Source organism: Daucus carota, chromosome 1, assembly GCF_001625215.2.
Source record: "Daucus carota subsp. sativus chromosome 1, DH1 v3.0, whole genome shotgun sequence".
NCBI classification, from domain to species: Eukaryota; Viridiplantae; Streptophyta; class Magnoliopsida; order Apiales; family Apiaceae; genus Daucus; species Daucus carota.
In genome coordinates this window covers 34,562,483-34,587,855 of record NC_030381.2, presented here as the reverse complement: position 1 = coordinate 34,587,855, position 25,373 = coordinate 34,562,483, and the positions used below count along the sequence as shown (strand labels likewise).

Below are 25,373 nucleotides of genomic sequence, written 5' to 3'. Positions count from 1 at the left end.
TTTTTCCGGAGACTTAAAACATGCATCTTTAGAAAAAAAAAATAAGTAGAAAAATACAAATGACATATTAATCTCTGATTTTGCTATCACTAGCTCTATTGATTCTAAAGAGAGTACTTTTGTAGGCATTAAGATGATTAGATGAGAGATTAGCAAGCTTAGCAACACAAGAAACAGGAAGGTGACAAGTGGAATCAGGTTCTTGTCTTGATGAAGTTTCCTTTCTTTTACATAAAGAGATCAACATTGAAAGTTCCTTTTGTCCCTACCAAATTCAGTAACTTGCATATATTTATAGCGACCCGTGTAAGAATAACTGTCAAAATAATCCAATGCAAGTCAGGAACATCAACAAAATAATACTACAGTAACTGAGCCTCGACTCTCTGTTTCTCACATTCGATCATCGGGTTTTTTGACAGGGACTCCTATGGGGAATTGTCCGCCATGGAATCCCGAAACAATGCAGAAGATAGTGGAAATGTTCTGGGGGAGATATCAGCAAGAGAGGCCAGATAATAGGAGGAGGGAGACTAAGAAGATTAGAGGGACGGTTGTGCTAATGAAGAAAAATATTCTGGACCTCAGTGATATGGGATCGTCGTTTCTTGATCGACTGCACGAGCTCATGGGACGAGGTGTTTCTCTGCAGCTCATCAGTTCTGATCATGTTGATCCAGGTCGGTTTCTCTTCAATCATCCAAATTTTTTTCATTACATTAACTTTTTTTTTTTTTTGAATAAAGTTTGTTCTCCGAGTTAAATTACAAATTAAGATTTTTTGGGATCTTAGGAAATTATAGCATACGCGTTTTACAATGTAGCACCATAGATCATCCTGAGGACAATAATAAAGTGTACCTATTGAAAATTTGAAATCTAATGATGACGATTTCAATAATCTTTGATAAGCTACTGTGTTTTATTTATATGTAAATCCAGTCAATGGGAGAGGGAAGCTCAGCAAAGCAGCATTTCTTGAAAATTGGATTACTAGAATTACCTCGGTGACAGCTGAAGATGCTTCATTTAGCATTACATTTGACTGGGATGAGTCGATGGGTGTTCCGGGTGCTTTTATTATCAAAAACCATCATCGCAGTCAGCTCTACCTGAAAACAGTCACCTTAGAAGACTTCCCTGGTCACGGGAGAGTCCATTTCGTATGCAATTCTTGGGTTTACCCAGCACATCGTTACAAATATGACCGTGTCTTCTTTGCAAACAAGGTACAGCCATGCTGAATCTAGAATATAAATCTTTTTCCAAATCCATATAGTTACCAATAAGCCTCCAAGACATTGTGGCGTGAAAGAAAATTTAATACCAGTAACTAGATGGCCATTAACAAAAACTATCACAAAGATGAGAGTATGTAATAATAGGAAAGACGAGCTAAAGATTAATCTTTTCTAAGATATTTAATCATTTTAATCAGGCTTACCTGCCAAATAATACACCAGCAGCCTTGAGAGAATACAGAGAAGTTGAACTTATCAATCTTCGTGGAAACGGAACTGGAATGCTAAAGGAGTGGGATAGAGTCTATGACTATGCATACTACAATGACCTGGGAAGTCCAGACAAGGGCCTAAAATATGCTCGCCCAGTGCTGGGTGGATCGAAGGAGTACCCATATCCTCGCAGAGGACGAACAGGTCGCATGCCAACAAAAAATGGTCAGAATTATTTATCCTTTTTCCTTTGGTTACCAAGCATATCTTTAACATTATTGAATACTAACCATTTTTCTTCTTAAATATCTTTTTAACAATCTGCAAAGTAGCTAATCATGTTGTTATTTATGCATTTATAATGTTCTTCAGTTAAGCACAAGCCAAAAGGCTACAGTATATTAGTAATACTCTTTAATATGAATGTTTACAACCTAAAGTATAATGATTAGTGAGACCCTTAACAAAGATTATGAAACAATCTTTGATGTAATTGCATTATGCTTATTGTCGGTTGCTTATTGTCGGTTGTCAGTAGGAAGTGAATTAACATCCTAATTTGTAAGAATCCTGAATCCTATTATCACTGCAGATAGCAGCACCGAGAGTAGATTGCCCCTGTTAAGTTTGGACATTTATGTTCCACGGGATGAAAGGTTCAGTCACATAAAGTTTTCAGATTTCCTTGCCTATGCTCTAAAGTCACTTGGTCAGATAATAGTACCAGAGATTAACTCTTTATTTGATAAAACTCCTGGTGAATTCGAGACATTCCAAGATGTAATGAAACTCTATGAAGGTGGAATAAGGTTACCAGATGGGGACAAATTGAAAACACTCAAGGAATGCATCCCATGGGAGATGCTCAGAGAACTTGTTCGTTCTGACGGTGAGCAGTTCCTCAAGTTCCCAATGCCTGATGTAATCAAAGGTAACATCACATCTTTTCATCTCACCTCAATAAACTTAAGCCAGCTTACTGACCTTCAAGCATCTCTTTCCCTGATATGATAGACACTAGCTACCAGTGTCTTTTTGCAAACTTTTAAAATTATGCAGAAAAGCCGCTTAACTCTCCTAAGATAACAAATAATTTAAGTACCTATTGTAATAAACTGCAGAGGACAAGTCTGCATGGAGGACAGACGAAGAGTTCGCACGTGAAATGCTTGCAGGAGTGAATCCTGTTTCCATTCGTTGCCTCCATGTAATATACTTCTCATTCTTAATCAGACAATCAGTTGTATAATAATAGTTTTTGATACTGAATTCAAAACTTTTACTACTCTACCTACCAGGAGTTTCCACCAACTAGCAAGCTAGACCCAAAGGTATATGGCAATCAAACCAGCTCAATCACAAGGGAACACATTGAGAAGTCCATGAATGGTCTATCTGTATATAAGGTAAATGGGACCAGTTGTTCTCTCTTGGGGAGTTCTACGTATGTGAATGTGCATCACCTGTCAATTTAGGAAACAAGCAGCAGTATATTACCTAAAGAAATCAGAATTTTCACCCTATCTAAATTTTCTACTGTCGTGAAAGTACAGGCTATCAGGAGAAAGCGGTTGTTTATATTAGATCACCATGATGGACTGATGCCATATCTAAGACGGATCAATACAACCACTACCAAAATGTATGCCACTCGCACTCTCCTACTGCTTCATGATAATGGGAAACTTAAACCGTTAGCAATTGAACTGAGCTTACCACATGCACAAGGAGACATACATGGTGCCACAAGTCAAGTATATACCCCGTCAGAGGATGGCATTGAAGGTTCAGTGTGGCAGCTAGCAAAAGCTTATGCTGCTGTTAGTGATTCAGGCTACCACCAGCTCATAAGCCACTGGTATGTACTAATACACAGTCTCTTGCATACTCTATCTAGTCCTCTACAACTCCCCCGGAAACATGAGGAGTTTATATAGTATCCACAAAAGAGAGAATGAGAATGACATTTGCTAAGCACAATGTATAAGGTTGTGTGACATGTGACATGCGTGCCTAAAATTTATTTCTGATTGCAGGTTGAACACACATGCAGTGATAGAGCCATTTATCATTGCAACAAACAGACAATTGAGTGTGATTCACCCAATATATCAGCTTTTGCACCCCCATTTCCGTGATACAATGAACATTAATGCCTTGGCTAGACAAATCCTCATCAATGCTGATGGGGTTCTTGAGAAGACGGTGTTTCCAGCTAGATTTTCAATGGAATTGTCATCTTTTGCTTACAGAAGTTGGATTTTCACAGAGCAAGCGCTTCCATCTGATCTACTAAAAAGGTAAAGAGGCAATGATGCCTCTCTTTAATAATTTTATCCACACTTCATGTCTGTTGATAAAACAAGAAACTACCTTTTTTTCCTGTGCATTGTAGAGGAATGGCAGTTCCAGACTCAAGGCAACCCCATGGACTCAGACTTCTAATAGAAGATTACCCCTACGCGGTTGATGGCCTTGATATATGGTCTGCAATTGAAACCTGGGTGAAAGAGTATTGCTCTCTCTACTACCCAACAGACGAAACAATACAATCAGACTCTGAACTTCAATCATGGTGGTTGGAGATCCTCACCGAGGGCCATGGTGACAAGAAGGACGAGCCCTGGTGGCCTAGTATGAAGACAAGAGGAGATCTTATCCTAAGTTGCAGCATCATTATATGGGTGGCTTCTGCTCTCCATGCAGCAGTGAATTTCGGTCAATACCCTTATGCTGGATTCCTCCCAAACCGCCCCACTGTGAGTCGTCGCTTCATGCCTGAGCCAGGTACTCCAGAGTATGCTGAGCTTGAAACAAGCCCTGATTCAGCATTTCTAAAAACCATCACAAGCCAGCTTCCAACACTACTAGGAGTGTCTCTCATTGAGATTTTGTCTAGACATTCAACGGACGAGGTTTATCTTGGACAAAGAGACACCCCTGACTGGACTTCAGATCAAAGAGCGCTAGATGCATTTGACAGATTTGGAACAAAACTGGTGGAGATAGAAAACAGGATTGCAAACAGGAACTGTGATGTGAGATGGAAGAACCGCGTAGGGCTCGTTAAGGTGCCTTACACATTACTTTATCCTAACACCTCAGATTACAGTAGAAATGGTGGGCTTACAGGCAAGGGAATTCCTAACAGTGTTTCAATCTGAAAATGCTCTGGTTTGCATCTGGAGATTCTTTTCTATTTTTATCTGCTAAATCTTTGTAACTTTTAATTGGAGGCACGTATTGTAAATCATGCCTAACGATTGCATCGCTGAAATTTGGAGTATTATTAATAAAAACTGACTAGTTCACTTGTTTGAATTGAGCAAATAAATGAAATTATGTTTACAGAGCCAGGTTATATCATTTCTGCTTTGAGGTGGCTAAACAACCAAAAAAATCGGAAAAAGGAAAAGAGTTTTATCAGAGCGAGGTTTCGATCCTCGGACCTGTGGGTTATGGGCCCACCACGCTTCCGCTGCGCCACTCTGATTTGTTGTTAATGTTGTACATCTCTTGTACTTGAATCAGAATGGACTTAAATGTCTGCGCGCTCGTTACATTCGCTGGAGTTAAAATTTTAGTGCACCCGCTAGAGAGCATACATCAAAAGGGTATACTGAGCATATCCAAAATCCTATGTGCGTGTAAAATTATATATAAATATCTTTTATTCAACAAATATAATCAACAACAAAACAAAATCATATGTACTCGTGATTATATGAAATTATACATAAAATATCTCTTATTTGACAAATATAATCTAACAGCAAAACATAGTTGATTATATTTGTTTGTTAGGAAACATGGGATTGGAATCGTAAAACTTTTTACATGATATCTAAAATACCACCTAGATGTCAAATCAATGTAACATAGATAATTTTATTTAAAAATTTTTATCACTAAAAATACTCCATGACCATGTATAATATTAGGGAAAATGAAATTAATTTATGATCCGTTAACTCTCCTTTTGTGATTGAAATTAAGTCGAATTTTCATTTCTTAAAAATCATGCTAGTCAAAGAAGGTCATACAATATGGGATGAACGGAGCATGTAATGTGAATTTTTTTCTTTCTGGAATAAGTTTTTATTCTTAAAAAAAAGCCCGAACAAACATGTCATGTAACATGGAACGAGATAGTTTGAACTCCAGATCGGGGGAACCGCACATTTCTTAGGATTTGTTCTGCATCTCCAAGCGCTTCTAGAGCACACCTTAGGCATCTCGGAACACAGACACACACACAAAATACTGTCTTGACCTCTCAGTCTTACCCGGGCTTTATATTTCAGACGGATTATTCTCGTGTGTATTTAAGACACTCTGGTTTTCATTTTGAGTAGGGAGCTCTCTTGTGGTCTGTATGAATGACTTTGCTTCCTTCTCACTCAGCTTTAGCTTCACACCACACCTTTTGCACCTAGCTCCTCTCTTTCCAAATCTAAACCTTGCACATGTGCCTTCCTTCATCAATTACTTTCAACAAACTACGGCCCTTCAATAAATCAAATGCAGACAGTTATGCATGCCCGAATTGCATGATCATCAGGGTTCGTATTGCATAATAAGAAACAAATACCCGTGATGAACAACTGTCTTTCTATACCCGCTCTAACAACTCTGTAGTGTGAGCACAAGCAAGCTAACCTTACCTATCGCCTATCAGCGAGCAACTTAAATTTAGAGATACGTGGACTTTAGTTTTTGTGGCAGCATGATGACACAAACTTACCTCGATACAGCATCTTATTACACCAATGATTTTCCTACTTAACTTGTCCAATCTAAAGCCTCATCTCAAGGATTGTAATTTTTTATATGGCAAACACTTTTAGTAAGGGGTTGAACTATCATGACTACAAATGAATTGCCACAGATGTATGTTCCATACAAAGCACTGAACTGGTAAACATAGTCACAATTTAGAACTCATGCCGTTCAAGATTCTCTTTAATTTAGAACTCATGCCGTTCAAGATTCTAAAGAGAATATTACTGATTTCTATCCAGGAGAGACATTAACAAGTCATTACAGGAAAATAGGAGAGCAAACGTACGGCATATATATCAGGAACCTCCTTTTTTGAAGCGATTATATATTCCTGGAACTGAGAAACAAAGCAAAAGAGATACTTACTTGCATGACAGCATAACTAGCTTTTAACCCCCCATACTATTAACAGGTATTCAATTTCCATCTCAATGCATGAGACTCCATTCATGATGATAAGTCATCAGTGCCATGATAAATTGTAACTACTAGAATTACGACCACCTATACCTGTATATGTTTCAAAAAGCAAAAGAAGTACCTTGTTCTGAAGCACAGGCCAGCCAGTTCACACTAAATTCTGCTATTATAAGGAAACCTGGGTATATCTTTACCATAACAAAGGCGCGACCGATTCTAACTATAATTACAACAAGAGACTACAAAGCTACAATGTGAGTTATTCATATCATTACAAAGTCTCAACAAGAAGATTACAAGAGCAGAGCGAATTCTCAACGAAGGTACATATATATATACAAATTGATCACTGCCAAATTATATGCAGTAATTCAGTATGCTAGGAGAGAAATATAGATAACAATAAATTATTGATCAACATCAGATTCATTCAAGCTGATGAGTGCTCTTAACCAAAGAAGAAATCTCTAAGAAAAGTTGAACACGACAATAGTAATGGTAAAACATATTGTGAATTACTCTGGAAGAATTAAAAAGACATTTTGTAAATCAAGCAATGTATGAAAAACCAACTAAACTTTCTATGTTCTCATAAGGTTCTGTGAAACAAATAATTGAGCAAACATTTGGAGACACTGATTAGTAAAGTATAATATTAGAAATAGTTCGACCATGTCCATTTTCCAGATATAAACTGCAACTGATTCATGGAAAGATTCACATCTACTCGTTCTTCCAAGCATACAAAGTCAAACAAAAACCAAGCCCAGATACTTTGGACCCCTTGAAACTCTGCAAACAAGGCCATTGCTGTTCCGAGTCATCTAAGAATGTCTCCCCAGTCCACAATTTCTCTGCTGATAAACAAGTTTGAAACATAAATATTGCATTCCCCAAAGTCGTGCCAAATAACCAATTATGAACATCCCAGAAGATTTCTACAGGAAGCCCATCAACCAATATCGTAGAGTTTCCACGGAACTTCCACCTGAGGTGCTTCACCTTCATCACGGGCTTACTGTCCACACGAACAATGAGGCACAAATCATCATTCCCATTTGCATCGCATTCAATTACAATATTATGAATCGGTCCGTTATCAGTAAACTGAGCTTTACTCGCGTACACTTTTTTCCCAAACAAGTGTTCCTTCTTGGAAACAAAAATGGAATTAAACAGCGAAGGAACAGCACCAATCTTCTTCAAAGCTTCTTTCCTCATATCTCCAACTAGCAAAACCATTTCCCCTTTACACACAATCCCCACATAGAATCCTTCAAGGGGCTCCGGCCCGGACCCGAATTTCGCCGAAGAAAGGTCCCAATACAAATCAATTTTGCAAGAACTCACATCTAAACACTTAAACCCTTTCCTTCTAGAAAACAAAGAGGGCTTCACATCAACTCTACACAAACACTGATGAGATAAATCATTAATCTCAACACCTAAACAATGACCCATCAAATTCTTACTCCATGAAATACTTATCAGACAAGATTTGCCAACTAATTTACACTGATATGTGCAAGTAACCAAATTTTGTGAAGATTTACTAATATTTGCACTTGAACAAGATGTATCTGCAACCTGAACTCCATTTTCACCAAAACAAGATGGAAAATCTCGCATTCTTACCAGTAAAACAAACAAACCCAACTTAAAAATCACTTTTTTCACTTCCAACAAGCATAAAAAGAGCAAAATATGAAAAGGGTAAGAGTATCTTACCAGAAAGACTCAATGTGAGATGAAATTACAAACCCATATTCACAAATTTGGGTTGTGAAAGAAGGCAAGTGTTTCAAATCTTAGGTTTGAGCTGTAGATACATACATTGGTTTAAACTTTAAAGTGGCTGTAATAAACAGGGAAAAGAGATGAGTGATGCTTAAGATCAGGAGCAAATTATGTGGAGTATACTGGGGGTCCAATCGGGTCAAGCTAGTAAAAAAGTAAAAAAGTTAAATTGTTTTTACTTTATTCTATTTAGTTTTTATTTTAGTGGAAAACAAAAATTTTGGTATTAAAAAAAAAAAAACTCCCTCAACCTCTTCCTTTTTCCTAGCCGCCGTGAGACTTCCATGATTTTCACTGTTGAAAAGTTTAAATACTATTTTCTATGCTTTCTTCTTATTTTTCAATAATAATACTCCTTTACCGGCGAGGATTTCTACATTTATACAAAATCAAAACATAATAATCTTTACCTAAATTCAGTTTCTTTGAAGTTTTGTTGAGTTATTTTCAATTGATTGCCGTTATTTTTTAGTATATCTCATGATTGTTTTTGTGATATTAGTGTTGCACTATAAGGTATTCATTTTCGTAATTTGCAATCACTTGCAACTTATTATGCAATTAAATGTAATTTTTAACTGATTTTTTAAAATTACATTTGTGGTTGCATGTACGTTTGTTAGCAGTTGCAGATTTGGTTGCATGTGCAACCTCCATATTTTTACAAATATTTTTTGCAAACATGATATTTCTGTAATTTATTTTAAAAAGTGAGAGTATTTTTGCAAAAATTCTTTTATTCTTGAATATTTATGAAAAAATCATTTAAGAAAATAGTTTAATAAATTATTGATTATATTTTGATTTAACTAAAAATATTTGATTTATAAAAAAAAAAAATTTAATCCCAAATCGACGGGTCAATCGATTAGTTCATTTCTACAACCTCGTGGAAGAGTAATCTATATATTTTTTTTTTAGTTTTTCAACAAGGATCTTCTTGATCTTTATAGACCGTGAATCTATTTGCTGAGGGTTTTTATAAATTGACGTGCTGATTAAAAATTGTTGTGGTAGAAATCATATAACTGTTTGGTATTTTTTATTTGCATATTTTAAATTATAATATATAATATAAAATAATAATAATAATACTTTTGATATATTTGGTGAGTTTGATATTAAAATATATTATAGCTTCTCGCAAAAATTGAAAAGCAATACTTTCAACAAATACTGGAAACCTGTTTTTATTAAAACTAAATTTTGAGTCATAAACTATTATTCAAAAAAATTACTTTTAATTTTATCAAATAATTTTTCAACTATTTTCGAGTAAAAAATGTCAAATCGTGCATATATCGATTTTGGTGGTGATTAACGTTATATTTGTTGTGTTACCTTCAGTTTTGATCCAAACAGGGTGCAGAGAAGTTTTTTAAAAAGTAGCTAGATCTCTGATCAACAGGATGCTGTATAAGTTTTAAAGGAACAATGTGAAGCAGACCTTAGTTTACAAATCCAGTCCACCTATACTTAAGCCCAAGGTCATTCTCATTGTTACCTTTTGCAAAAACGCACAAGCTTCTATCAACTAAACTACAAATAATCAGTACCAGAAGACCGGTAATGCTAAAATAGTCACATTTCTCCACTTCCACTCCTCTTCCAAACTACTCCCTCTGTTTTTAAATAATTGACGTTTGACTTTTTGGCACATAATTCTAAGAGCTTTGACTGCATACTTAAAATTATTATTTTTAAATTATTTTTTTCTGAATAAAAATATTAATCTTATACTTTAATTTACAAAAAGAAAATTTTAAAAATATTAATTTTAGCTATGTGGTCAATGCACCTAAAGATGTGTGCACAAAAGTCAAACGTCAAATATTTGAAAACAGAGGAAGTAGAAAAAAACAAACTCCAATGGACCTTGACATGTTCATGACACACCACAAAACACACACCCACACACACATTTCCATGAGTACTTGTAGACTTATAGTTTTGAGTTTCCAACACATTTCCACACGGCCAAACTAGATAGTCCAAATATACATTGACTTCGCTATGTACATGTATTATACTACCACACGAACACACACATTCCCACTACCAACTTATCGTGCCATCGATCTTTGAAACTAACATGCATCAAGTACTTTGTGTGCATAAACTAATAAACCGAGCGAGAGATACAAACACAATCTTACAATATTGGAAGTACTACATTTGTAAGACACCTGTGATTTTTCTAGTAAAATTAAATAACAAAAGTCTCACTGTGCGACATTCAAGATTCTCGTACATGTACATATACAAGAAGCTCCACGGAAAAACCTTAATGATTACTTTAATCATATTTCCAATTTCATTACCGATGCTATATATGTTCTCCGGCTCGACCACGATATCTTGCATCCATGCATTTACCTTAAGTTTCCACTTTGATTAATTTTGCACATATATTATAATTTAATATGAATCACACAAATTCACATCCCATTTTGCACGCAGTCTATATATTATATCACCCAAATTTTCAACTTCCTTACATTGATGATCAAAATCGATGAACAACACATTAAATTCCTTTTGACTTTGGAAACGAAAATTAAGTTATTTATACTACTAAATAAAATGTCTTGATAAAATTTAGTAGTAGTACTCATGTAGTTATGCTATGTACGTGGCATTTTGGAGATCAAAATCGTTGAGAAACTGACATGTGGCGACGGCGGAGCTGCGGCGAGACGATTGAGATGAGGCCGCCGAGAGGCGGTCTCATCTTTGATCTGTAGGTCATCTCGTCGTATGGTCGCCGGTAGAATTTTAAGAACATTGCGAAAGATTCGCGACATTTATCGGCCTTGCTGACGTGGCATTCCTTCTTGCTAGTGAAGAATGACATGGCAGGTGACTGGAGGAATGATGGATTAGGTGTCCTAGGTTGTTTGATGTGTGTGTGATCGAATGTTTGAGTCTTCTGAGGCAACGGTGTGGATGGGAAGAAGCTTTTTCTGGCGACGGTGTGGATGTTGCCACGTGTCGTCCTGGCAGCTGGAGATGCGAATGAGAATGACCTGGCATTGGCCGAGGATATGAGCGCGGGGCCTACTAGAGATGGGTTGGTGGGGCCTACTTTGGAGGATGACGTGTCACCCAAACTGAGGTACCAAGGCTTGACGGAGTCGAAGTGATGAGCGACGGTGAATGAGAATCGAGAGGAGGCGCATGAACCAATCTTGGCCGTTGATTGTGCTGACGTGGAGTTGAATCGGAGGGAGGAGGAGGCTCGTGAATAAGACGTTAGATCGTCGAACTCGAATGAATCATGGAAGTCAAGTGAGGATACCATAACAATGTAAGATGATAACTCAACAAACGCCTTCACTCCCTGCAAACAACAAAAAATGATAAAATTGTATATTATATACAACACACTATCAAGTTGAGACAAAAGATAAATGTACGAGTCTGAGTCGAGACAAAGAAACGATAAGAGGGTAGTTAAAAACAAATTTACCTTCCAAAGGTAAGAGAAAATGGAAGGAGGGTCAATAACAAAGGCCTTGTGGAGACGAGAAGGGTAATAGTCAGCTATGATCTTCATTGTAGTGAGCAACATATTCATGAAAGCTGGGCCTGATCTGAAAAAGCCTGGAGATGTAATAATGTTAATAAGTTACAATCATGTACAGTAATAGTCAAATAGCCAAATCTAACAAGATACAATCATGTACTCCACAAAGCTCTCACTATATTTTCCACTATTGTACAGTTCTCGTTAACAACCTGTGGCTTGTTCCATATTTGTTCTCTCTTTTACAAAAAGTTAAACCACCACTAGTGTAGTAGTGTCCACACACTAAATGACAGAAAGTAACCAACAGCCAATTTCGACTCTTAAAACGGAAAATAATCGAACTCGGTTACAGAAATTTAAATATTCACGTTATGCAGTTCCGAACTCGAAGGTTCAGCTAGCTATTTAGCAGATAATTGTGAGAAATTTAAGAAGCAGAATTCTGAGTTTGAGCATATGCTGGCATGCTCTGATTGTCTTAGGCCAGACACTTTTCGTCCCCACAATTTAACTGGAAATGCTTTTAAGGAATGATTATTAAATGCTCTTGTTCTACTGCCAATTTTGACTACTACAAATACAAATGTACAAGGCTACAACAAATAACTTCACTGTTGAGATCTGAGAAGTGAGAGAAAGCAAGGGTTATTTGGTCATTATCTAGGTATGAAAGCTAAACTTACTTGCATCGATTAAAATCACAAACTGCTCCACATTTTTTGCCATGCTTTGTAATGCAACCTCAAGTGTAAACACCACAACTCGAGTCAACCTGCCAAGTTGACCAATATATTTCATATACGCATTACTCAATCTTAACAACATTTGTAACAGTGAGCTGGTAATAAACTTACATTTTCTGAGAGTGAAACTTATGGTAGTCTTGCTTGATTCGGAAAATCTGCGGTAAACCGATGAATATAAAATCATTTCAAATATTTACGAGAAAATAAGATAGTCTAGTAGTAAAGGTGTATCCCGAGCATTGGAGTGAACAAGAAAATGAGGAATTTTATATACCAAAACGGGTCTAGATTCATTGTCATAGCCGGAGACATAAGCTACACCATCGGCGATCTCAGTAGAAAACTCATCAGCTATCAAATTCTCTGCATTTTCACACATCCCCAAGAATTAATAAAAAAATATATTGACCTATCATAATTTACTTCTTTATTAAAGTGCTTTAAAAATAATAATGGGCAAATTCAAATAGGGAAATGATAAAAAGCAAGATTCTGTCTAGTGTACAACGAAACAAAATGGACAAAGGAAAAGGTTGATAAAGTAATAACGGATAAACTATAAGAAACATGGTTAACATAGACACGGATATACATGAATATATGTGTAATGGTGGTGCTTTAAGGCAAAGTGTTTGAAGTTGTAAGCTTTTTAGTTGATAGAGATGGAAAGAAGATGAATGAAGTTTTACCAATGCCGATACTCTCTCTCCAAGAAAGGCAAGCTCTTAGGTTTTTGGCAGCTTTTTTTACATTCTCTCCCTTGGCTTTCAAAAATCTCTCCACACTACTTCTGCTGCAATACCTCTCCTGCACCCCATCAATATAATATCAATGCACCATTTTCAGAGAGAGAGAAGGAGAGAGGGAGAGGGAGAGGGGGGGCGAGAGAGAGAGAGAGGGAGAGGGAGAGGGAGGGAGAGAGAGCGAGCGAGCGAGAGAGAGAGAGACCTGTTTGAGGGAGAGAGGAGCTTGTTTCTTGAGGAGATGAAGAACGGCATCAACTCTATCTTTAGTTTTCTGAAGCTTTTGATCATCTGTCTTGCCCATTGTAGTGTATGCAACAATCTAAACTGCAAGACACATTTATATATGAATGCATGAGTGGCCAGTGTAATCTCTCAATAAAAGACAGAAACAAAAATACCAGACTTAAGCTTTACTCAACAAGTTTAAATTTAAAGAGAGAAAGGAGAACTCTACCTCAATAAAATCCAGAGAGAGAAACTCCACTTTGTCTAAAGTGTTGTGTTGTATAGTGTTTGTTTGGTACAAAATCGAGAAAAAAAGGTTAGCAAGAATAGGTATTTATAGCGGTGACGGAAGCCGTTATGTGGTTAAAAAATAGTAATTCCACGTGAATAGTGGATTCTCAAGTCAAATAAAACGACGGTCCGAAAGCGAGTTCTAACGGAAACGGTCGGACCCGGGTCATGATTAATCACTTTCCGAGTTGATATTTTGGAAGTTTGTCAATAATAATTTAATTTTAAGGAAAAACATATTCGTAAGTTGGCATTCAAATGTTGGCCAGTTTTTGGCAATTTATTTGTCGTTAGTCGTTAGATGTATAGTGAGAAACTATGTAGGTACAGTAGGATGCTATTGATACAGCTATCTGAATAGTGTAGATGAATGCAACAAAAAAGACACACAGTAGCACTGTCCTACAGCAGTGCTGTAACAATTTATCCGTATGATAATTCGATATCGATGTCGCGGTGGTACATGACTACATGCTGTCCAGTCGAGTGTATTGTGATATTATGTGCAGTGTAGGGATATCAAAATACAATCACTCTGCGAGTTCCTCTCTGTTCTAGAATCATTTCTATCCCATTATCATGTTGTTTAGCCCGCAATTTGTCTTTGTCAAATAAGCTCTTTAATTAAGCAATTTTGTTTCATCCCATTATCATGTTGTTTATCACGCAATTTGTTTTTGTCAAATAAGCTGTTTGATCAAATAATTTTGTTTTATCAGGGTCGGTAATAAAATTGTATGTTAAATCATCAATGTCAGCCTCTTCCTTATCTAAGGAATAAGGATTGTAGGTAAAATCTTCCAATAATGAAATTGTATGTTAAATCATCAATGTTAGTTATCTACGAATTGTAAGTTCAAATCCTATCCTATTCCCAGAAGTAAGTATGTCGAAAAGACAATCCATTCTTATACCGAATTAAATGGTAAAATTGTCACTTTTACCCTAGACAAAGAATTAAAGATGCTAGGTGTGGGTGCATAGTTATTGCGTGTACATGCAGCATTATCACTGGAGCTCCGGGATACAACACAGACAAGCAAGCATGAAACAAGCGAATGGTTGTTTCAAAACTAGTAACGTACACGTACGTCCTTGAGACTCATGAACAGTATGTCCAATATCTGTCCTGCCGATACACACGTTAATACATGTACACATGTGAACGAAGAGTCGATGCGAGGAGTGGCGGAACCGCGGTGGAGCTTGCTACCTTAGGAAATGATGTGAAAGATACTGAGCCGCATGTTTGGTCAGCAGAATTCACAAGCAGCACAAGTTGCTTCTGTTTTTCTTGACCGTTTGTATAAATAAACAAAATTATTTTTAAGAAATTGAGAATATAACTTTTTTCTCATAATTTCTACTTTTTCTTTTCAATATTTTATTAATTTATTTAGTTCTCACTCTTACTACACTTCTTTAATTTAAGCGAGAAGTCATTCTTTTAAACTAATCAAGACGACCCCTGAATTGTTTTAATAAAAAAATACATTATTGGATTAACCCGTGAACTTACATGACTAATATTTGCAGGCACGCAAGTACGTTGTGTATTAGCCAAAATTGAATTCATTGAATCTCCCATTCATACAGTGCGAGTGTTGTCCCGTATATAGAGATTTCTCTGGCTTCAAAAGAAATTGTAGTCTTTTCGTGCTTTCTGTTTTCTTCCTGTGTTTTTATAGATTGATTGTTAGAGCCAAATAAGTTATTGTTGCCCTTATTTCTTAACGGACCTGCAGTGACTCACGTGCTACGTTTCGTCGATCAGTTTGCGATAATGATCAAATCGAATATCTTTTCTAGCTAAACCACTCAAGTCGAGTATTTAACATGTGGTTCGATAAACTTGAGCTGGATACCACCAACTAAGTCGAGTTTGAACCCAATTTTATGCTCCATAATCTTGAAGAATATTGTTCAATTTTACTAGTGCTCATTAAAAGTGTGTTGGAATTTTGTTTATTTGCGGTCCTATATTATCACGTAGTCTTTCTATTTTCAAATAAATGATATTTAACTTTTCGACACATAATTCTAAAAATATTGACCGCGTATTTAAAATAATTATTTTTACAATTTTTTCTCAAAGAAATTGTTTAACTTAAATTTTAATTCACGGAAAGAGAAAATTCGAAAAATATTAGTAATTCTAGCTATAAAATAAATACACCTTAAAATGTGCGTAAAAAACCCATTAGCCCATCGGCATTTCTTTGAAAATATAAAAATTATATATTTGAATTGTCAACTATCTAAACACTTTATTAAGTTTGCACATGTGTGTTGTAATTCGAATTTAAATAATCGAGTTCAACGTATTAACAAACTCGAGTTTTGAGCATAATTTTTTGTCTGAAAACATTGATGAGTATAAATCTGATAAATAACTTTTTACTTTGTATTTATTAAAAATTTCATCCAAGTTGAGTTCATTTTCACCTCTACCTGAAACACAAGGAAAAACGGGTCCTCTCTACCGAACTTGAGACTTCATACAATTTCAAAATTTGAACACAAACCCTCCCTCCTTTCGCTTACTCTGATTTGCTTGCTACCTTACCATTCCACTATATTCCTTGTAATCATTACTCCCTCCGTCCCCCTGAGTTGTATACATTGGGGGACGGGGACGCGGCACAGACTTTAATGCTCCTGCAAAGTGTAGTTGTGCAATTTATTTTTAAATTTTTTTTTTCTGAATTAAAGTTTAGATGTTATATTTTTATACAGAAAAAGAAAATCTCAAAAATAAGTTACGGAACTATATTTTATAAGAGCATTGAAATGTGTGTCGAACAGTTAAAAAGAAACGTATAGAATTAAATGGGACAAAGGGAGTACTTTTTAGATTCATCTCCGAAACAAGTCAAACAGCGTTATATCTACCTCTTTCAAAAATATTCACATGAAATTAAATTATTAAAAGTAATTTGAATTTACAATCTTGATAAGCATGTTATCAAAGTCTGCAGCAGTGCACCTTTTTTTTGTTGCCAAGTTGTGGTGCACGTGTTATGTTCAGTTTATAAAAATTGAAAAGTTTTGTAATACTAGTAGATTTTCCTTATTATTCTTCATTTTGTAACAAATAATAAGCGGTTCAAATTTAAGTACCGATTCGGTAATGAAATTAGGCAGCTGCAACCAAATCGGATAAACTACGGAAGATAAGACTTGCAGATTCGCAAAGATATCATGCACACACGACGTACAATCATTCCTGTAATTTTACTGTAACATTCGCTTCTTATCAACATATGATATGATTATGTTTTCTCCAGTGCAAGTTCCTGTGAACATAAAATATTATTTATTCCCCGCCATTTTCGTATAGACAACAAAACTGATGCATACATTCTATAATGCAACCTCCTAGTCAAATGCTAGAATCTTTACACCGAATTGTAATTTACCTGGCTTACTTTACTGGTTTTTTCAAAAATATCCGAATTATAAATTTTTTTATATAAAATGACGGTGCAATCTCGTATGCAGATAACAATTGTTTCCAACCTACATTACAATTTCATAACTGTGTTTTGGAAAAAGTTATAATTTATTCATATAATAAATCCTTGAAATTATTATGTTATGGCAAAAATATGTTAGTTCTCCCGAAAATAATTCTTAAAAGATATTTAGTCATTAAACTGTGACTTCACCAAAACTAAAAATGTAACACGGATGGGGCACATATGAATTATGATGATGCAATCTAAAAGTAAAAGTGATGATCATCACCTTCCAACAGTATTTAGGCCATGCTAAAACATTTGAAAGAGGTAATCACGAATCATGTGTTTTATTTTCCTACCAGTTAAATATGGGTTTGCACTTTTTTCTTCATAGAACCGTTATAGAAAGAGTAGTTATATGGGGGTTGATGTTGAGCTAGCAGAATTGAAAATACATATCAGATTAGGTGAATTAGTCGGATTGATTGGTATGACTAAATTTACTAACTCAATTTTGGTTTCATTTTTTAGAAGTCAACTCTATTTCGGTTGCTCAGATAAGCTAGATGGTTGAAATGAAATCGGCGCCAAAATTATTTTGTGTATACGAAACTGGAGTAGGAACTGAAGTGGCACGAATATACTAAGGTTGTGTTTGACGTTGCTATTGCAGACAGTCAACAGCTTTTTGTTAAAAAGTTTCGTAAATTTAAAAGCTGTTTTTCCGAACAGCTTTTAGCTGAAAAGCTGCTTTTAGAAAAAGCAGACCCTCTTATACTTTTGGAAAAAGCTGCTTTTCAGCTTTCTGTTAAATATTTCACTATCAAAACTTACCAAAAACATCATTTTTTGAAATTATTACTCAAAATAAACATATATCAAAAAAAAAAAATTACCAGACAGTTATTTAATTTTTACAACATCACTTTTTTTACCAGCACTTTCTAATATTACAATAATTTTTAACAGTACTCCCAAATAAATCTTAACCGGAGCCAATTTGACCACAATCGTTTATTAAATGTAATATCTTTGAAAATATTGTTACTGATCCGAAATATTAGTTGCATTTAGCAGTGCTAGGTGCACATTACTGTGTAAAAGAAAAATTGTACATAATGATGTGGTAATTGATGCAGAGTGTTTTAATTGGGGTTGTTGGTGTAAACACATGGGCCAGTTCCAATCAAAACCCACCACATGTCATTATGTACGAGTTTTTGTACACAATTATGTACACAAAGCATTTTCCCTGTTGCATCATCCCAGTTTATCGTGTATATTATGTATTTTGTAGATGATTCTGAGAGAGGACTCATATAACGTACTGATTTTGATTTTGGACTGTTGGCTGATGTATCAAACGAGCATGATTATGATATAATCCCGTCACATTGAGCGTTTTTTCACTAAACAGGTGCATACTCATTTCAATTGTCAAGTTATAAGAAATCGCTCGACAAGTAAATATTTATTTCTGCGATCTAAACAAATAAACTGAGGAACGGGTACATACTCATTTCAGTGTCCAGCAAATAAAAGCGTTGAACATGACGAAAATTTGTTATATTTCTACCCGTTGGATGGATGCGTTATACAACGATACAAAATCAATATATTATACAAGCACTCACGGAATACAGTCAGGAACAGGATCCATAGTAGATATGAGCAACATTGTTCATCTCTCTCTCGGTCACATTTATACAAAATGCTCACTCTATTAGATACTCACAAATTAGAGAAAAATATGTTTCAAAACAGCTACATTAGCATGCTACTGGATTAAAAAGATCAAGGGGCCGTTTGGGTGAGTTTAAAATAAGTGTTTCTTGCTTAAAATAAAATAGTGAAGTAGAAGTTAGAAGCAAGTTAAGACTTATAAGTGATTAAAGTGTTTGGAAAATAAGTAGAAGCCCTGGAACAAAAGTTAGTAATCCTAGCTTTTTATAAGTACTTCTCGACTTTTTACACAAACGATATGAAAAAAGTGCTTCTAACTTATAAATCCAGAAACCGGCTTTTAAGCCGTTGCCAAACACCCCCTAAGTAACCTTCCCCGCTCTACATAAATTTTAATACAACAAAGAAGTATCAATTGAGTGTATTCACTTGAATTACACTCCCTCTGCTCCTGGGTTGTTTACCGCTCCTAGAAAATGTAGTTCCGTTACTTATTATTTAATTTTTTTATTTGAATAAAAATTTAATGTTTGAATTTTTATACACAAAAAAAAATCTAAAAAATAAATTACGGAGTTATGTTTTATAGGAACCTAAAATGCGTGTCGAGCAATGAAAAAAAATGTAAAGAAATGAGAGGGACGGAAGAAGTAGTAATCTCTTCCCTCCGTCCCTTTGATATGTATACGTTTGGATTGGGCACGGAGACTAAGAAAAGTGTATAAAGTAAAATAAAGTGAGAGGAAAGAGAAGAAAAAATGAGTAAAGTGGTGGGACCCATCAATATATAATTGATAGATTTGTAAAAGTGGATGAAAGTAGTGGGTGGTTGGAAATTTTATATTATAAAAGGTTATCACTTTGGGAAGGTTTTGAAATGTATAGAATTGAATGGGACATCCAAAAAAGGAAAGTTTATAGAAATCAGAGGGACGGAGTGAGTATTTCTCACGCGGGGAATTTACATCCTGTATGAAGATGTCAAGTCTTACCCCTATGAAGATGTGCATGTTCTTTGGTCCGTACTGGTAGAATCTCATGCCCCTGCTCCGCCATCAATCAAAAAAGATTCTTACGGTTTCACCAAAACACCATCGCACTAGAGGCTACGACAGGTTTTCAGCTTGCACAAATCTTACATCTATATGATTTTTTAATTAAACCAATTTATGAGAGGATCTAACTTTTTCAGATTTCTCTATTTTTATGTCAGAACAATTTCAATGGGGGTGTCAAAAAAGTGCTAAATTGTCATGTGCCATGATGTGACATGACACTCTTGTTGGTTCTCCATTATAGTGGAAGGAGCGCCAATTAGGGATGGAGATCGGGCCCCTTCGGGTCGGGGATTGCTATACCCGGTCCCGATCGGGATTCGGGGATACCCGCGGTGATTCGGGGATTTTTAATTTAAGCTAAAATTTCTATTTAAATACTTAAATTCATAATTACGATTAGTTTCTAATATGTCTAATTAATACCTAATCATTTTAATAAACAGATCTTCAATGATTTAATTATGACCTTTTTAGTTTTAAGACTTATATTAATAGAAATAAATATTAAAATTTATTTCAATAAATTTAATTATATTAAAGAGGTATATAAATATGTTAATAAATGATTATAAACATGTGAAAATCCATGACTGAAGTTGACCTAGAGAGGTATATAAACATGTTAATAAATGATTATAATATATATGTATATATTTATATTATATATAATATATAGTATATAATATAATAATCGGGTCGGGGATCGGGGAAAATCGGGTCGGGGTTCGGGGATCGGGCCGGGAGAATGTGAAAAACCGTACCCGACCCGATCCCCGATTTTTTTCAAAGTCATCCCCGTTCCCCGGCCCGTACCCGAAAAAATCCCCGAATCCCCGCACCGAATGGTGCGGGGATCGGGTCGGGATCGGGCGGGTCGGGATTAATGCCCATCCCTAGCGCCAATCAAAGTTGTCAACTTTTGACACTCTCCTAATATAGAAAAAAAATGTATATATCACTATAAAGACATATAGTTTACTATATTGTTATAATTATACTTGTACAAATATGTGGTAATTTTGGGTGCTAACCATTGAAGCAAATTTTTGTGTAAAAGTTGCCAAAAGAGAGAATAAAATATTAGTAGTATTTTTGATGATTTGTCATTTTAAGCGACTTTAGTTAGCACCCTTATTGGAGATGCTCTAAGTGTCTCGCTTACTAAATTATTTGAAAATTCTGTTGCGGATTGAAGCTAAAGTTTAAATCTGTATTCGGATTAAGCACCCAAGCCTGCAGCGCCATCCCCGGCATTTTTCCTGTCCTCCTTCAACTGTGGAAGATTAAAAGCAGATTAGGACAGTTTACTGGCCTTTGTACTTCTCTTATACACCGGTTCCACCTTCAGTTACAGTCAAGATTAATATTAGAATTTTTTGATGGTTTAAAATCTACATGAACAATATGGTGTTTGATAAGGCCATCATATAATATTTGGCCCCATAATATTTCTGTAACAGAAACTTTGTAGATCATATTCTCGTCTAATTCATCTGACAGAATATCTTTCTCCCCGTTCTTTTCACTCCTCCAGAGTTTAGGCCAGTCTGCTATATAATTTTATTTTGTTGAGTTATTTAATTCCAAGACAAACAAACCTAATAGCTGAATTTCACACCCTAGAGCGCTCTTTTCCTCTACGGTGATGTTAAATATCTCGGACACCAACGATTGTGATTTCAGCCCGAGTAAGAGGATTAACAGGAGAAAAGATGATAAAGACAGAAATAAAAACCTAATGAGCAGTAAATTCCAAGGAGTACTTATTTAAAGTGGATATAATGATGTATAGGGATAGGATCAACTAAAAACTTTTTAAGTTACAAACTTACAAACTTTTTTTTATTCTCCTATCGTGTTAATCCTTAGTTATATAAAGTAACCATGTTGAAAATTTTTCAAAAAACATCACAATTTTTAAAAATAACGCATAAATAAATCGCGTTTTCAACACATTTATAACTGGGGTTCAACATCGGGTGTTGAACACTAATTATCATTGTGTTGAATATATCTAAAAATATGTTTAAACTATATCTCTAGGGTTTGGGTGAGGTCTAGAAATATAAATATTAGTTATATAACATGTTTACCTTAGTTCTTACATTTAAAAATTGGTTTATGTACTTCTCCACCACTATTTTAGTCAATGTTCAACAAAAAATGTTGAAAAAATGTTGAACTCAAGTTATATATGCGTTGAACAAAAAAAGTTTGTAAGTTTGTAAGTTTGTACCAGAACCCTCCCCATGATGTATATATATCAAATTTGATTGATATGGGACATATTATGGTTAAAAGGTTTACAACTTTTTAACTGACTTCCTGATCTTCTTGACACTGTAACATATAACAGCTTCTGATCTAGGGGATGATAATGCCACAGATAAGAGCAGCAATGCAAGACGGCGCTAATAAAACAGTTAAACGATTGCTGGAGTCACCTTAGAAGTATCCATCCTGCATGCAGAGGAAGTTCATATTTTACTTATATTTATCCGGAAAAAAGCAGCAATACATGTGGTGACTGGTGAGTGAATTGATTAGTAATGTCTCACTGAATTGTAGACAATTTAAAGACTGTTTAGGACGTAATGTTTTAGTAAAATCAATACTTCTGTTTATTAAGCCTTTAAAATAGTTACGGCCATCATCAAGATCCTTACTTCAGTTGAATCAGCATTACAGCGCTGAGGAGTTGTATCAAGCACGGGAAGCCACTCCTTGAAGTATGACTGGCAGTCACTGTCTGCGTTTGTTAAAGCGCCAAGAGGTGTGATGGTTATCTGAAATGGAATATGCATTATGTTAGATGTCATCTTTCACTCTTGTTAGTTTCATCAAGTAAAGCAGCTACATACATATCCTTTTTTGAGGAAGTCATAGTCTTCTGAAGTTTTATCCTTAACTTGTGCTCCCATTTGTGGTCTTTCCCCCTAAAAAAATTTAAACGCTAGATTGTTAATTAATTTTTATGTTAATAAGGAGTGAAAATTATATGTAGGATAATATATAATCATAACTGTCAAAGGGATGATAGTTGGACAAATTACGCAGGAAACTTAAGTTAATTCAAGTAATTTAGTGCACAACAGAGAATCGAGATGTCAACTACATAATAAACGGAGTTAACATGTGTGACTTTTGTCCTAGATATCCTGTGTCCCAAGTCTTGCAACAAAATAGAGAGCACTAGCAGACTAGCTTACTATCAGTCGTTTGAAAACGAGTTGCTCCTGTGATACTGTGGCAGTGTTCTTGTCCATAGCAGCAATAGATTCCGTCTTCATATTCATTGTTGGTAACATATGTCCTCCTTCTGCATTCGAAGTAACTTGCTTCCATTCCATACTGACCATACTCTTGCACTGCCTAGCTAGCTTATATCCCTGTAAAGGCAAGCAAAACGCATATCATACCACTGGTTATAATTAAGCTATAGGAAATAAACAAATTAGAAACCTGTCTTTGATTGTACATTCTAAGATGATTCACTTGAACTAACAAAACAGCATTTTTAGCTAGTCACCAAATCTCACCTTATGATTTGTAACATCAGCTGGCAGATTTATATTCAAAAAGCATTTCTGAAGATAATTTGTATTTCTGATTTCAACAAGAATTGCGCTTAGTATAGGTAAGCAAGCCTCGGCAGCTACTGTGAAGTCATGAAGATTGCTCCCGCCCTTTACCCTGAAGCAACCACCAAATATTTTTTATGAAGAGAATTCAGTACTTACCAAACAATCAACTCATGATTTTAAAATGTGAACAAGGTAGAGATATACTAATAACTGATAAGTGGATACATCATGCGCCAGTTAGTTTGCATACCAGTGATATGAAATAGACACAGAGGGTACGCCTTGTAGAAAGGCTTGTCGGGCACCTGCTACTGTTCCAGAGTACCATCTGTTAGTCAAAGATAATATGTTACTTTAGTGCGAGAGCAATATTGCCAACCCTAAATGACTTCAAATTACAAAAGCACTAAACTTAAACTCCTACTGAGAGCAACGAGAGTACAAACCATATAGTCAGAGTGACTATTTGTTCAAATGAGGTGCTTAAATCTTAAGTAACAACTAACATGATTATTGAACATAAAACAAAATGCAGGAGGAACAACAAGAAAAGAACTATACTAACATGCGATGACCACAGTTGTTCCCCTCATTTATGCCACTGATAACCTGCACCAGAAAGTAAAGACGAGTTAATCATTTTTACCAAAAAATGAAGAACAAAATGACCCACAGTTGCCATAATTTGCTCAAAGATGAATTTAACAAGGTAATACTGCAGACTGCAGTAGCATTACTGTACTACATAGACTGAAGCCTGATAAGTACCAGATCAGGCACTACAGGAAACAGAGCTTTGGAGACTCCTAAAGATGCACAATCAGCCGGGGTCCCTGTGAAATGTGTATCGATAAGTACGAGCAATGAAGATGAAAAACATTGTCCTAATGATTTCTCAAGAGTAAAAAAAACAAATGCAAAAGATCGAGGAAACGAACCAGATACTGCAAAGGCCTTTGCTCCTGTAATTGCTACTTCCTTAACGTGGAGATCGTGTTTCCATGTAATACAATGACTAACAGCTGATTGCTCACTGCAAGAATTCAACAAAGCCAATACATTAAAATATATCACTAATTAGGCCATTGCCACTATAATTCATGCAAACTCAGAAAAGTGAATTGCACAACTAAGTTCATATGCAAGTCATGCATGCATGACAACATGAGTATATTTATTAATGGACAGAGCTAGTACGAGTCAGGAGCGCAGACGAGAATCCGGTAAAGATTGGTGGAGACAAGGACACGAACAAGAGCTTGTAAGCCAGGAGCATCGATTCCATCGTCATTGGTCACCATGATTGTCTTCAGATTATCCATATCAGCTAGTATTTCCAAGCTGGTTGTTGTAGTAGACTGGTAGTTTAGTTTAGTACTAGTATAATGAGAATGTGTGTGTACATTTCCCAGTAAATGCTGCATTTATATTCATATTTACATAGAAAAGTTAATACAACGTATCATCTCAGCAGCTCCTTGAGAAAGTGAAGAGAAATCACCGTTGGAAATGCATCGGAAATGCTCAACATGCGTTAAGTTGTTCTCTTACGCGGTTCGCTTAGTCGGGCCGGGTCGCAAAACTTTCTGGACTGTAG

The 25,373-nt window shown here is 35.6% G+C and overlaps 4 protein-coding genes across 6 annotated transcripts; 1 reads left to right on the top strand and 3 right to left on the bottom strand.

Annotated features, from left to right (window-relative positions):
- The first annotated feature begins 310 nt into the window (after nucleotides 1-310).
- On the top strand, nucleotides 311-4,771 carry LOC108225558 (probable linoleate 9S-lipoxygenase 5). The gene is made up of 9 exons (XM_017400453.2): nucleotides 311-680; nucleotides 943-1,229; nucleotides 1,439-1,679; nucleotides 2,047-2,385; nucleotides 2,576-2,661; nucleotides 2,753-2,860; nucleotides 3,008-3,312; nucleotides 3,491-3,754; nucleotides 3,850-4,771. Exons 1-9 carry the CDS (start codon nucleotides 431-433, stop codon nucleotides 4,616-4,618), a joined length of 2,649 nt encoding a protein of 882 aa, XP_017255942.1. The 5' UTR covers nucleotides 311-430; the 3' UTR covers nucleotides 4,619-4,771.
- A 2,378-nt stretch (nucleotides 4,772-7,149) lies between these two features.
- Nucleotides 7,150-8,531, bottom strand: LOC108226228 (uncharacterized). The gene has a single exon (XM_017401178.2). The coding sequence runs from the start codon at nucleotides 8,283-8,285 to the stop codon at nucleotides 7,380-7,382; it is 906 nt and encodes a 301-aa protein (XP_017256667.1). The 5' UTR covers nucleotides 8,286-8,531; the 3' UTR covers nucleotides 7,150-7,379.
- Nucleotides 8,532-10,919: 2,388 nt separating this feature from the next.
- LOC108225957 (uncharacterized) lies at nucleotides 10,920-14,044 on the bottom strand. Of its 2 annotated transcripts, XM_017400911.2 has the most exons (8): nucleotides 13,929-14,044; nucleotides 13,677-13,798; nucleotides 13,418-13,535; nucleotides 13,003-13,091; nucleotides 12,837-12,883; nucleotides 12,666-12,754; nucleotides 11,923-12,056; nucleotides 10,920-11,793 (listed from the first exon to the last, which is right to left on the bottom strand). In XM_017400911.2, exons 2-8 carry the CDS (start codon nucleotides 13,773-13,775, stop codon nucleotides 11,101-11,103), a joined length of 1,269 nt encoding a protein of 422 aa, XP_017256400.1. In that variant the 5' UTR covers nucleotides 13,776-13,798; nucleotides 13,929-14,044; the 3' UTR covers nucleotides 10,920-11,100. The 2 variants fall into 2 exon arrangements, with proteins under 2 accessions (XP_017256400.1, XP_017256405.1); XM_017400916.2 differs by lacking the exon at nucleotides 13,929-14,044 and having other exon boundaries at nucleotides 13,677-13,893.
- An 8,398-nt stretch (nucleotides 14,045-22,442) lies between these two features.
- On the bottom strand, nucleotides 22,443-25,146 carry LOC108221528 (uncharacterized). Of its 2 annotated transcripts, XM_064081244.1 has the most exons (10): nucleotides 24,974-25,146; nucleotides 24,715-24,809; nucleotides 24,545-24,609; nucleotides 24,342-24,385; nucleotides 24,027-24,104; nucleotides 23,732-23,885; nucleotides 23,402-23,581; nucleotides 23,054-23,128; nucleotides 22,859-22,978; nucleotides 22,443-22,652 (listed from the first exon to the last, which is right to left on the bottom strand). In XM_064081244.1, the coding sequence occupies exons 1-10, from the start codon at nucleotides 25,096-25,098 to the stop codon at nucleotides 22,638-22,640; spliced, it is 951 nt and encodes a 316-aa protein (XP_063937314.1). In that variant the 5' UTR covers nucleotides 25,099-25,146; the 3' UTR covers nucleotides 22,443-22,637. The 2 variants fall into 2 exon arrangements, with proteins under 2 accessions (XP_063937314.1, XP_017250891.2); XM_017395402.2 differs by lacking the exon at nucleotides 22,443-22,652 and having other exon boundaries at nucleotides 22,681-22,978.
- Between the last annotated feature and the right edge of the window lie 227 nt (nucleotides 25,147-25,373).

Excerpts from the sequence above, each read along its gene's own strand:
- LOC108225558 (XM_017400453.2), top strand. The coding sequence starts at position 431 with ATGGGGAATTGTCCGCCATGGAATCCCGAAACAATGCAGAAGATAGTG. Across the intron at positions 3,313-3,490 it reads CACCAGCTCATAAGCCACTG|GTTGAACACACATGCAGTGA; the intron begins GTATGTACTAAT and ends TTCTGATTGCAG. Across the intron at positions 3,755-3,849 it reads CCATCTGATCTACTAAAAAG|AGGAATGGCAGTTCCAGACT; the intron begins GTAAAGAGGCAA and ends TGTGCATTGTAG.
- LOC108226228 (XM_017401178.2), bottom strand. The coding sequence starts at position 8,285 with ATGCGAGATTTTCCATCTTGTTTTGGTGAAAATGGAGTTCAGGTTGCA.
- LOC108225957 (XM_017400911.2), bottom strand. The coding sequence starts at position 13,775 with ATGGGCAAGACAGATGATCAAAAGCTTCAGAAAACTAAAGATAGAGTT. Across the intron at positions 12,755-12,836 it reads AAGTTTCACTCTCAGAAAAT|GTTGACTCGAGTTGTGGTGT; the intron begins GTAAGTTTATTA and ends TCAACTTGGCAG. Across the intron at positions 11,794-11,922 it reads TTTTCTCTTACCTTTGGAAG|GGAGTGAAGGCGTTTGTTGA; the intron begins GTAAATTTGTTT and ends TGTTGTTTGCAG.
- LOC108221528 (XM_017395402.2), bottom strand. The coding sequence starts at position 25,098 with ATGGATAATCTGAAGACAATCATGGTGACCAATGACGATGGAATCGAT. Across the intron at positions 24,810-24,973 it reads CTCGTCTGCGCTCCTGACTC|TGAGCAATCAGCTGTTAGTC; the intron begins GTACTAGCTCTG and ends GAATTCTTGCAG. Across the intron at positions 24,386-24,544 it reads TTCCTGTAGTGCCTGATCTG|GTTATCAGTGGCATAAATGA; the intron begins GTACTTATCAGG and ends TTTCTGGTGCAG.